The sequence below is a fragment of the Triticum aestivum genome, chromosome 6B (assembly GCF_018294505.1).
Source record: "Triticum aestivum cultivar Chinese Spring chromosome 6B, IWGSC CS RefSeq v2.1, whole genome shotgun sequence".
Lineage (NCBI taxonomy): Eukaryota > Viridiplantae > Streptophyta > Magnoliopsida > Poales > Poaceae > Triticum > Triticum aestivum.
Genome location: NC_057810.1, coordinates 624,320,950 through 624,334,351, shown reverse-complemented (window position 1 = coordinate 624,334,351; position 13,402 = coordinate 624,320,950). Strand labels below are relative to the sequence as shown.

Below are 13,402 nucleotides of genomic sequence, written 5' to 3'. Positions count from 1 at the left end.
GTGCTTTTAGAAAAGTGAAAAGCACAATGTTTACCGCGTGAAGCGCAAACTGTGCTTCCATGAAAAGTGAAAATCACGGTTATGCACCACGTGAAGCATGAAGTGTGCTTCTCAAGAAAAGTGAAGCGCAAAACGTGCTTCCGGTTTCCATTTTTATGTTTCCCTTCTTTTTTTTCGGTTTTCATTTTTCTTCGAGAAAAAAAGTTAAGAAGACCTATTTGCATAAGATCTAGTTTCAAAAATCTCAACGAGAAATGTGACAGTGAAAGCGGTTAATGATTTGGACACACAATTCAAGAGATAAACCATTCCGAAAAAAGAATGTATCAAAACACACACATGAAATTCACATGTTGCAACAAGCGTCACATAGGGGCATAGCTCCAGGCTGTCTCGGCTGTGTCCCGAGGTATAGCAGGAAACGCTTTGTTAACTATAGCAAAAGTATGGTATTGTAGCTACAGTACCACTATAGCCATAAGATTGGCCCACAGTGTCAATAGATCCTACCTACAGCACAGGAGTCACACATGTAGTGCGTCACTTGTCACACAAAGTCACAAACGAGATGAACCAGCGGCTCACGGCTGAGTACAGCAGAGAGGAAATTAAAACGGCGTTGTTTTAGATGGCTCCTACTAAAGCACCAGGTTCGGATGGGTTCTCGGCGCACTTCTTTCAAAGACATTGGGAGCTCTGTGGGGATGAAGTGTGCACAATCATTCTGAAAATCTTAAGGGGTGAAGACGAAGTTGAGGAGTTGAATGTGTAGGGAAACGTTGCAGAAAATAAAAGATTTTTCCTACGGTTTCACCAAGATCCATCTATGAGTTCATCTAAACAACGAGTGATACAAGAGAGATGCATCTACATACCACTTGTAGATCGCGTGCGGAAGCGTTCAAGAGAACGGGGTTGAGGTAGTCGTTCTCGTCGTGATCCTATCGTCGGAGATCCTAGCGCCGAACGGACGACACCTCCGCGTTCAACACACGTACGGTCAGCGTGACGTCTCCTCCGTCTTGATCCAGCAAGGGGGAAGGAGAGGTTGATGAAGATCCAGCAGCACAATGGCGTGGTGGTGGATGCAGCAGGACTCCGGCAGGGCTTCGCCAAGCTACTGCGGGAGGAGGAAGAGGTGTAGCAGGGGGAGGGAGGCGCCAAGACTTAGGTGCGGCTGCCCTCCCTCCCCCCTCCTTTATATAGGCCCCCAGGGGGGGGGGCGGCCCTGGAGATCAGATCTCCAAGGGGGGGCGGCGGCTAGGGGGGGTGGAGTGCCCCCCAAGGCAAGTGGGGTGCCCCCCACCCTAGGGTTTCCAACCCTAGGCGCAGGGGGGCCCAAGGGGAGGGGGGTGCACCAACACACTAGGGGCTGGTTCCCCTCCCACTTCAGCCCACGGGGCCCTCCGGGATAGGTGGCCCCACCCGGTGGACCCCCGGGACCCTTCCGATGGTCTCGGTACAATACCGGGTGACCCCGAAACTTTCCCGATGGTCGAAACAACACTTCTTATATATAATTCTTTACCTCCGGACCATTCCGGAACTCCTCGTGACGTCCAGGATCTCATCCGGGACTCCGAACAACATTCGTTTTGCTGCATACTCATATTCATACAACCCTAGCGTCACCGAACCTTAAGTGTGTAGACCCTACGGGTTCGGGAGACATGCAGACATGACCGAGACGGCTCTCCGATCAATAACCAACAACGGGATCTAGATACCCATGTTGGCTCCCACATACTCCTCGATGATCTCATCGGATGAACCACGATGTCGAGGATTCAAGCAACCCCGTACACTATTCCCTTTGTCACACGGTATGTTACTTGCCCGAGATTCGATCGTCGGTATCCCAATACCTCGTTCAATCTCGTTGTCGGCAAGTCACTTTACTCGTACTGTAATGCATGATCCCGTGACCAAACACTTGGTCACTTTGAGCTCATTATGATGATGCACTACCGAGTGGGCCTAGTGATACCTCTCCGTTATACGGAGTGACAAATCCTAGTCTCGATCCGTGTCAACCCAACAGACACTTTCGGAGATACCTGTAGTGCACCTTTATAGTCACCCAGTTACGTTGTGATGTTTGGTACACCCAAAGCACTCCTACGGTATCCGGGAGTTACACGATCTCATGGTCTAAGGAAGAGATACTTGACATTGGAAAAGCTCTAGCAAAACGAACTACACGATCTTGTGCTATGCTTAGGATTGGGTCTTGTCCATCACATCATTCTCCTAATGATGTGATCCCGTTATCAACGACATCCAATGTCCATAGTCAGGAAACCATGACTATCTGTTGATCAACGAGCTAGTCAACTAGAGGCTCACTAGGGACATGTTGTGGTCTAAGTATTCACACGTGTATTACGATTTCCGGATAATACAATTATAGCATGAATAAAAGACAACTATCATGAACAAAGAAATATAATAATAATCATTTTATTATTGCCTCTAGGGCATATTTCCAACAGAATGATACTATCCTAGTTCTCATTCCTAAGGTAACCAATCCCACACTACTGACGCAATTCCGCCCCATCAGTTTATGCAATGTACTCTACAAAATTGCGTCGAAAGTTATGGCAAACAGGTTGAAGTCCATCCTTCCTGTGATCATATCGGAGGAGCAATCGGCCTTTGTGGCTGGAAGGTTGATCATAGATAACATCATCTCAGCTTATGAGTGTTTAAACTTTATGAAGAGGAACAGATCAAAGAAAAATGGATTTTGTGCTCTCAAGCTTGACATGATGAAGGCCTATGATCGATTGGAAAGGGGCTACCTTCGAGCTATCATGACTAAACTGGGGTTTGCTCTTGCCTGGGTCAACTCAATTATGAGGATGGTATGTTCAGTCAAGTTTTCGGTTATGTTTAATGGAAAGAAACTTGAGCAATTCACACCTTCACGAGGAATTCGACAGGGGGATCCAATATCACCTTACCTATTCTTGTTGGCAGCAGAGGGCCTTTCGTGCCTTTTAAAAAACCAGACAGAGTCATCTCCAGTGCATGGGATCAAAGTGGCAGACACGGCGCCGCCGGTAAGCCATCTTCTTTTTGCAGATGACAACCTGTTGTTCGTCAAGGCTAGTGTTGAGGGGGCTATTCAGGTATCGTCTTTGTTGGAAACCTATTGCCAAGCTTCAGGACAGAAAATTAACTTGGATAAGTCTTCAGTTTTCTTTAGCAAGGGTTGCTCGCAGAGTGTTAGAGAGAGCATGAAAAATATTTTGAATGTTCACAATGAGAGCCTCTTAGAAAAGTACTTGGGCATGCCTACGGATGTTGGTAGCAGCAAAAATGGGGCCTTCAAATATTTGAAGGACAAAGTATGGAGCAAAGTTAAGGGATGGATGGAAAAAGTGTTGTCCTCTGGAGGGAAAGAAGTACTTATAAAGTATGTAGCACAATCAATTCCTGTTTACTCTCTGGCATGCTTCAAGCTACCTCGGGGCTTTTGTCTTCATATTAATTTCATCATACACAAGTTTTGGTGCGGAAGCAAATGTGGTGAAAGGAAGACAAGTTGGGTCTCCTGGGAGAAGATGACAAGGCCAAAATATGAAGGTGGACTGGGTTTTAGGGATATTGAACTGTTTAATCTTGCTCTTTTGGCAAGACAGGCGTGGAGGATCCTACAAACACCAGAGACACTTAGTGCAAACTTTTTGAAAGCACGCTACTTTCCAACTACAGATTTTCTTGATGCTCCACTGGGCAGCCAACCATCTCAAATTTGGAGGGCAGGGAGATCCTCTCACAAGGACTCATCAAACGCATTGGTGATGGCAAAGATACTTTGATATGGAAACATAATTAGGTTCAAAAAGAGGCGTCCCTAAGGTCCATTGTTTGCTTGAGTCAACATAGGCCACAGTTCGCCGCCGAGCTAATCGATAGCTCGAATGCCAGGTGGAAGCAGGACGTGGTTCGAGCGGTCTTTCTCCCAATTGATGCGGATGTGATTCTCAATATCCCACTAGCTACTCGACAATGCAGTGACTCCTGGGCATGTGCACATGAGCAGAAGGGTTCTTTCTCCGTCCGCTCGGCATATCGGATGCTCATCAATACAGAACTAAGAAGGGAGGCGTGGCTTGATGGCCGACCAGGTCCGACTAATAGGACGAGAGAAGAAACAAGTTGGGCCAGCCTTTGAAAGATTGTGGTTCCGTCAAAACTAAAGGTATTTCTATGGAGACTTGCACAATGCTCTATACCCATGGCGGATGTCCTCAGTCATCGTAATATGTCCACATCGTCGCGATGTGCTACCTGTGGAGACGAGGACTCGTGGATGCATTCATTGATAACATGTACGATGGCTCGTTGTGTATGGGCGCTAAGCGACCCAGAGCTGGTTGAGCATGTGATTGCAACAGCAGAACCTAACGCAAAGGCGTTGATCTTCAGCATGCAAGAATCGTTGCCACATGAGGAGTTCACAAAGCTAACCGTGACACTGTGGGCCATCTGGTCGGCGCGGCGAAAGCTAATCCATGAAGGGGAACACCAGAGCCCGCTGGGGACACATTCGTTCATCACACGCTACTTGGCAGACTTGAGTATTGCTTTCTCGTCACATGAAATACCAAAGCCAAGGACAATTCCAGTGCGGGCACAAGAATGGATACCACCACCGGCAGGTCACCATAAGGTAAACATCGATGCAACTATCTGTAAACATCCTCCTGTGGGGGCTATTAGTGCTGTCTGTTGGGATTAATCAGGAGCATATGCCAGGTCAGCGGCGGTGGTCTTCCCATGGTATGATCGATCCGAACATCTTGGAAGCTCTTGCATGTCACGAGGCTATTGCACTAGCCAGGGACCTCGCACTCACTCATATTAGGGTGGCTTCAGATTGCCTCTCGGTGGTCAAGGACATACAAACTGGAACTATGGGCACAATTGCCCCAATTGTGTAGTAGACCGACGACTCGAGCAGGGATTTTCAGTTCTGCTCTTTCACCCATGAGAGACGTCTTTCCAACAAGGAGGCTCATGGCTTAGCTAGACATGCTTTAAATTTAGGGGAGGGTCGCCATGTGTGGCAGTTATACCCTCATGATACTTCTATTATTCCTGTAATCCGCTCTATTGATCAATAAAGTAAAGCATGCTTCCCTCAAAAAAAAAATTGTCACCACCATAGGAAGTGGAAGTGATCTTTGCAAGAGGCATTCCTTAACTTAACTAGTGATTTTGTTTAGAGATTGTATTTGAGACCACATATACAAGGGACCAAACATCCATGCAGAGAACCAACTAAGCCCCAAACATGCATGTACGAGGCCTTGGTGATCGATCATGTTTGGGTTTGTTTTGAACAGCAATACAATACGACATAAAGCGGAAGTGCCGAACTAAACCCTCTTTTAGGGCTTAATCGGTTAATCTTCTCCCAAGAGGGTTGGAGAGGATTGACAAGGATTGGGACGTATTTTGGCTTAGAAGGGGCTTAAACCCCCCTCGAATCCCTTCAATCCTTTCGGATCCAAACTCAACCGAACAAGGCCTTAAGGAAATAGGACCATACCGTCTTTTTAAAAGAAGAATCCTTCAGTCTCCCAGCCAAAAGCACTAATTAAACTGCACCTTGGATGTGAGTGTTTGGTTAGCTTATTATCGCTGCACAAATGTAAGGTAGTAGCTTCCAGAGCTTCCATGGTCATGTCAAGATAATTTCGTCTAGCAAATGGCATGCTCACAAAAACACCATGGCAAGGCAAGATCAATGAAAAGATACGCAAAACGTTTGCGTATCCGCGGTACAAAAAAAGGAGTGGCAATGACCAGTAAAACCGCACGCAGAAGGATACGCGGGATGGCTCGAATGATCTAGCGAGCACAAGAAAGTCTCGACTTTCCCATGATACACGCATGTTTCAACGTTACAATGCAGCTAACTACATGCTTCAGTTCACCATGCCCCTAAGCCAGTGTCTCAGAAAACATCACAGAAAGGGAGTCGTAGCACCACGCGCCATCTCACAGGATGTTAATTTCGCCCTTTAGATCAGAGCTCTATGCCTCCACAGCAAATCAGTCATGCTGGCTTGACGATGCTAAGATTAAACACTGGTTCGACGCTTAAACGACAGTGATAAGTTACTGCTAGTACCAGTACTACCTACCTATAGTAAGCACTGACCGGGAATTTAATCCAGGATAAGCAGGGTACAGGGTGATGGAGAAGGAGTTCAGTCATCATCATCGTCAGAGATGTCTATCACGGCAGGCCAACTTGTTGGATTTGGAGGTGTTAGACCAGGCGGGTCAGCCGAACGAGGTGGAACTGGAACCACCTGATCAGCGGCGATGGAGCACGGAGCTGGTGGCTGTGACTGATCTGCATGGGCCTGAGCCATCACCTGGTCAGCAGGAGCAGCAGCAGCAATGTCCACGCTTGAAGATGGATCAGGTCGGCCTCCATGGTCCGCGGGAGGGATGACAACGTTCATGGATGGAGCTGGTGGCTGGGACTGACCTCCAGCTCCAGGGTCTTCAGCCAGCACCTGATCAGCGGGAGGAGCAAGAACATCCATTGATGGAGCTTCAGCCATCACCTCGTCATCGATAGCAATGACCTCCAAGTGTAGAGGCGGTGGCTCGGTTTGTCCAGACGAGACCTCCTCATCCGGCCGGGCCTCCATGGAGCGTGAATGTGCTGCTCTCTGAACCAAGCGTTCCCTGTCCCTTCTCCTCTGCACCGTTCTCTTGTTCACGAGCGGCTCGGCCGATCCACTGGAGCACTCTGATTCATAGAAGTTCAGCCACAGGCTGAAGCAAACGTACTCTTTCTCCTTGGCAGAGCCCCTAGCTTCGCTTCTCGCCGCCTGCCTCGCCGGCGCAGCCCGGTTCGATTGCTTCCGTTTGCTCCGGGTCAGAGGGGCGGCAGGCTGAACGGTTATCATCGGAGAGTCTTCAGGCCGATGCTGCCTCCGTGTCTTCATCGAGGAGCTGGATTTGGCCGGCTGCTTGACCGTGCTTTGAGTGGCAGCAGGCCGGGAAATGTGCTTCTCCAACGCGGCCAGGCCTTGCCCTAGCTTCGGTTTCTTCTGAGATGCAGAAGGCTGCACACTGAATCTCTGAACGTCCTTCCTGGAGGTGTTGCTTCTCGGCGAGTTTGCATTGTTGCAACTCCTCCCCGGAGAGAAAAGCCCGTGCTCCTCCGACGTAACCGATGATTGCTTCCGTTTCAGCCGTCTGCTCCGAGGGGCAGCAGAGAGAACAATTGCCTTCTGAGAGTCATCCCCCTTCTTTGAGGTGCTACTGCCCAGTGACTTTACGTTGTTGCTAAGCAAATGCTCGCGCATCGCCCATGCGACAAGCTCTTGCTTCTGCTTTCTCCGAGGGGCGGCCGACACAACAATTGCTTTCTGAAAGTCTTCAGGTATATTTCTCTTGCGTGCCTTCTTCAGGGAGCTATTCTCTTGCACTTCATCTGAATCTGATTGCTGTACAGCTCCTTGTTGTGACTTGGACATTTTGGTTGTACCTGAAGAAGTCATGTTGTAAGTTGATATGGTAGCAAGTTACCTGTAGCAAAGAATTGTCTTTGGGGACTACTGTGAAGTCTATGTTCTTGTTGGCGAACAATATTTCGCACTAATGCTGGAAGTACCAAAGTTCACATAATAAAATTAAACAAAAAAATCACTATAGCAACGCGTTTACATGACCCACCAAGTTACGCGCAAAAATAGTTACCATACAGTGGACTTGATCTTCATTTGTTAGATATCATGGTTTCAGTTTTAATGCCACTCCTGACACAAACACCTGTTTTTTCCCTTAGTTGTATAGCATAAGCAAAATAATCTATAATAGATAAAAACACCTACAGCATCAGCCAAGAATTTTATAATACATGGTAGCTATCTTGATTCTTGAATATTTAGGGACTATAGCTGATATATTTTTTGTTAGATATCATGGTTTCAGTTTCAGTGCCACTCCTGACACAAGCACCTTATTTTTCACTTAATTGTATATATAGCATCAACAAAAGAATCTATAATAGATAAGAGGTCACACCTACAACATCAGCCAAGAATTTTATAACACATGGTAGCTATCTTGATTCTTGAATGTATCAAGCTACAGAATAAAAAACAAAATGTGGACACAAACAGTTGCATGCATGCTGACAACTTAAGATACAAGAATGTAAGAATAACCATAAACGGGACAGATTTTAGGTGAATGCGTGTAGTGGTAAAACTGAAGCAGAGGAGCCAGGTTTGACCTCTATTCTCGTTATGGTTAGTTTGGAGCTCATAACCGATGGCGTATTAGATAATTGATTCTGACATTTACCTTTTGGAGCCATCTTTTGTCCTGGTGTCACTGCTGGTTTGGTCACCACGTATTTACCACGACAAGCCTTCTTGTGGCTGCAGAAAATAGCATCAGTCAATACACCTTTGAAGTTTTCTCAAACACATACACCTTTGAAGTTCACCAGGCAAACATTAGTTGAAAGTAAACATTATCTAGAGACACCAGTCTCTGAGAGTATTAAAAATAACAAACAAACGGCATATGCATCTAGTTACGAGTTTGAGACGTCATTCTGCATCTAAATGATTCAGAGGCAAATTTCAAAGAGAAATGAACCACCCAGAGTTCAAGCCTTCAGCGGCATATCTTGTCGACTTTGTGCGAGGAAGAAAATCAAGAGTGTGAGGTACAATAATTAAGAATGTGAGTTATATGTCAGGGTAAATTTGTGCAGTCTTACTTGTGCCAGTGGCAAAGCTTGTTGCGACAGGTTGGATGTTCGCTAACATTCTCGATACAGCAGGAATCAGATGGAGGTCCCAGGCCCTTGGCCCTCACAAGTGTATTGCCACACTCGTCACACTGAAATATAAAAAATTGAACATGCCAGTAAGAGGTAAACCAGATTGAAATTTACTAACAAAAAGGAAAACACTAAAAAGAGAAGTATGCATGGAAAGTAGTACCTTCCACAAAAAACCCTGCATGTTGCAGGATTTTTCCTGACTGAAATCATGGGTGGTGGTGATACAGTAGCCACCTGTTGGTCTCTGGGTAGTGTGGCGCAAGCAAAAGCCAAAATCATCAACGGACTGAAATGGTTAAAAACACATCTGCCAGAAAATACTAACCGCGTAATCCTCGACGGAGCTAGTGTTGATAGCATCCATCCAATCACGGAAAGCAGGACCATGGCTGCATGAATGCACACGAAAACTTAAGCATCAGGTAGGCAGGCATGCTAGGAGAAGACTAAGATTGGAACACATAATCTTACTTGAAAGGACACAAGTATTTACCCGAGGCTCGTCAGACCACGCTTTACGAATACGATTCCATGAATCATGAGATGCAGCAGGGCGTTCTTCAGATCGGCATTTGTGCGATATCGCGGCATTGGCTTGTAGAGTGTTATTTTGCTCAGGCCTCCAAGGGAACAGTATCCGAAAGAACTGCTTGTGTACAATCGAATCAGTGCTTTCTTTATATTATTTTTCATAATAAACCAAGTCAATTTAATAATTGAAAAAATAATACTCCCTCTGTATACTAATATAAGACGTTTTAGCTCACTATTTACTGGCCTAGGGATTATATTACTAGATAACACACTCACGTTTTATAGCCCAGAATCAACATACAGTAAGGAAATGCTCTTGCTAAAGTCTACATATCTAGCTAATGCGATAATGAGTGCAGAAACTACAGCAGCCAAAGTGTAAAGGTGGCGCCGGTTTTAGAGACTTCAGAATGTTCAATCAAGCCCTCCTTGCTCGCCAAGCTTGGAGGCTACTGACTAGGCCGGACAGCTTGTGTGCACAACTGTTGAAGAGCAAATATTATCCGAATGGGAAGTTGGAAAATACTGCATTCGCAGGGAATGGGTCTTCAACGTGGACAGCAATCAGTTATGGTCTTGAATTGCTAAAGAAGGGCTTAATCTGGAGAGTTGGAGACGGGAAAAGTATTAGAATTTGGAGGGATAGTTGGATCCCTAGGCCCTTTTCATATAAGCCAATTTCTGTTCAGGGGCGGTGCAGAATTCGCTATGTTTCTCAGCTGCTGAATGACAATGGGTCGTGGAATGTTAACACACTGCATTCAGCCTTCTTACCATGTGACATATCAGAAATATTGAAAATCAAAGCTTCACCTAGACCAGGTGAAGATGTGATCGCTTGGGGGCCGGCTAGAAGTGGTACTTTTTCAGTCAAGTCGGCGTATAATCTTGCCTTTGAAGAATCTTGCAGATCGACAGCTCAAGCATCTAGCTCAGCACCGGATGGACGGCGTAGTTGCTGGCAGATTATAATTATTTGGAAAAGCCATGTGCCTCCTACTGTCAAGAATTTTGCATGGCGTGCATCGGTGGACTCTCTCCCTACTTGGCAGAACAAATATAAACGGGGTCTTGAGTTATCAGGGACATGCCCTGTTTGTAATCGAGAAACGGAAGACACTTTCCATGCTCTCTGCTGCTGTCCCTTAGCTGTGCAAATGTGGAAGTGCATGCAATTGAATTGGCGGCTGCCGAATCTGGAAGAGGTTCAAAACACAGGAAGGGAGTGGCTGCTGAATGTGCTCCATCCTTTGCCTGAGATTGATAGGTGCATGCTCTTAATGACCCTCTGGCGGGTGTGGCACAACCGAAATGAAGTGACCCATGATAAGGTCCCTCCTTCGTTGAAGGTGTCAAGGAGCTTTGTGGTTAGTTATGTGGACTCATTGGTGACTCTCAAAAACTCAGATTGCGACCAAAACAAGGGGAAGCATACTATCTCGTATGAGCATCTGTCCAACTGTACACACACTGCCACGGCTGCAGTTCCTGATGTCAAATGGACAAAGCTTAACATCGACGGGTCTTGGACTACTGATGACCGAGCAGGTGCCGGAATGGTTCTTCGCGATAGTACTGGGAGCATTATTTTCTCTTCATGCAGATGCAGAGTACTTTTCTCTTGCAGGAATGCTCTTGAATCTGAACTTTCTGCTTGTATGGAAGGTTTATCTATCGCTTTACAGAGAACTGATCTTCCAATACAGGTGGAGATGGATTCTTTGGAGGCAGTAAATATGATCAATGATGATAACACGAACAGATCCATTTTTGCTACTTTGGTGCGTGAGATTAAGCTATTAAGGGAACTCCGTGAGACCACCTTTATGCACATTAAGCGTAGTCAAAATAGTGTTTGTGATTTCTTAGCAAAGTTTGCTACAAGTGAAGAAAGAACCGTTGTTTGGTTAAACTCTGGCCTGTCAGAGGTTATTGAACTTTGTAATTCAGACTGTAGCCTTGCTACAACTTGATCAATAGAATTTTCACCCGCAAAAAAAAAAAGATAATGAGTTCATGAAGGAAGTGCTGCGATCTGTAAAGAAGGTCGAGCTGAGCTCAAGCAAGCAATCAATGGGGAAAATGCTATATTTAAAAAAAAAGTGAAATCAAGATTTGACGCCATTGCACCATTGGACGGAAAAATCGACTTAGACCGAAATAAAATCAAAATCTTTTATGCAAATCGAAGTGGGGAGTGTCAAATGCTGCTAAACAACGAACATCTTTTGAGGCGATTAGGGAGAATCTATAGCGCCGCCATCCTAAGCAGGATTGTTCTTTGAAAGACGCTAGAAAATAAATTCGTCGGGCAAGCCATCTCCTAACGGCCGGGGAGTCGATCGGGGTCTCCAGCAAAATCCTGGAGCCCACCCCGACGGTCCAACCCCCCCACCCACCCCCGCAAGAGTCAAAGAAACGGGAGCCCAAGAGGCGGATGCGCACCTGATCGTCTTGGCGCGCGGGGCGGCCCGCTCGACGGAGAAGCCGGCGCCGGCGAGCGCGCCGCGGAAGTAGAGGTCGTCGTAGTGCCGGAACAGCTCCTGCAAGCCCGGGTTCTCGTCCTCGGCCTCCGGATCCTGCCCCGCCTCCATGGCCTCCCCCGCCTCACAAGCCCACGCCTCAGGCGAGCGCCGGCGGCAGCTTCGCGGGCAAGGATAGATGAAGCGGCACTGCGGCAGCAGCAAGATCTCTCCCTCCCTCCCTCTCTCCTCTCCTCAGGCGAGCGGCGGCGGCAAGGAGAACCCGCGAGGGGGAAAGGGGTGCGGGGGGATTGGGGTTTTAAGGCCTCCGCTGCCCCGTGCATGAAAGAATGGCGAGTGAGAGTGAGTGAGAGAGAGAGAGAGAGGGGGTAGAGTAGGAGCCTAGGAGAGGTGCGTCGTGGGAGTGTCAGCGATGCTGACGCGCGGGCCCGCGTGGAGACGCTGGTTCCGCGTGGGCGCTGCTGTACGGACACTCGTGCGTGTGGAAGAGAGGCGCAGAGGGGGACGCTCTGGAGGCGCTGCGTGGGCGGACGGCTGGGATGCCGCGACGCTTGGCGTGGGCGCGGCCTGAGCCGCCGGATTGAAAAGGAAAGGTCACGCGCGGACTTGACTTGGCCTAGCATGTGGGTGGGTGGGCCCGCGCCCGGCGGGAGCTACAGGAGTAGGACTCGACGTGGGAATGAAAAGGGGCAAAGGCGCTTCCGCAGAAAGGACTGGAAGCGCATACCAGAAGTGCGCAACTTCTTTTTTACTGTGCCAATCCTGTTCAACTTTTGTTTCTACCGCGTACTAGCGTTGAAAGCAAAACTTTTATCTTTACTGCGCTCACGCTTGGATTTAGTGGATTTTACTGGATTCTCGTAGCGAGCTCGGTTCCCGAGGGATGGTTTTATCTGGCCCGTTTGGAGCAGAGGGGAAAAGCACCGATGGAATTTATTCCAAGCACTGTTTCTGCCACAGGGTTCCGCAGGAAACCGGAAAAATCCACCCGAACCTGTGCCGCACTGCGTACGGAGGAGGCGGAGATGCTCAGGCCGACTCGAGCTCGGCCGACAAAAATGTTTCTTTCTTCCATATGGTCTTTTTAATCAATCAAGAAACCGGAGCAAAACCACAAGCTAGTTTCTTCCTCGCAACTGAAATTTTACATTGTAAACGAATATGACCACCTTTGAGATAGAAATGAAGACGAGAACAAGTATCACATGATCGAGAACGTTGCTACATGCACGACAATGGCTGCGCGTTTTTTGCACCACAACTCAACTCGGCCTTCCATCGTGTGTGTTGGAACATGGTTGTTGCATCACATGTCCTCTGACAATCAGGTTCAAGGAGTCGTGTGTGAAATAGTTTCACATGATTAAGTGATGATATTTAGGCTTTGTCTCTATTGTCCCCCGCGTCGCTCCCGTGCGAGCGGCTCGGGCGGAAAAGCAACCCTAGCTGCGGCGCAGAATCCTTCCTCTCCTCTCCGCCGCTGTCGGAGGAAGTTGCAGGGCGAAGCCTCTGCGGCCGACGGCGGCGGAGGAGACCTTGCTCGCGTCGT

The 13,402-nt window shown here is 47.6% G+C and overlaps 1 protein-coding gene across 2 annotated transcripts; it reads right to left on the bottom strand.

The window, feature by feature from the left end:
- Positions 1-5,816: 5,816 nt before the first annotated feature.
- On the bottom strand, positions 5,817-12,209 carry LOC123138362 (actin cytoskeleton-regulatory complex protein PAN1). 2 transcript variants are annotated; one of them, XM_044558325.1, is made up of 7 exons: positions 11,816-12,209; positions 9,330-9,482; positions 9,162-9,246; positions 8,997-9,080; positions 8,771-8,892; positions 8,347-8,423; positions 5,817-7,525 (listed from the first exon to the last, which is right to left on the bottom strand). In XM_044558325.1, exons 1-7 carry the CDS (start codon positions 11,962-11,964, stop codon positions 6,228-6,230), a joined length of 1,968 nt encoding a protein of 655 aa, XP_044414260.1. In that variant the 5' UTR covers positions 11,965-12,209; the 3' UTR covers positions 5,817-6,227. The 2 variants fall into 2 exon arrangements, with proteins under 2 accessions (XP_044414260.1, XP_044414261.1); XM_044558326.1 differs by having other exon boundaries at positions 9,162-9,225; positions 11,816-12,206.
- Between the last annotated feature and the right edge of the window lie 1,193 nt (positions 12,210-13,402).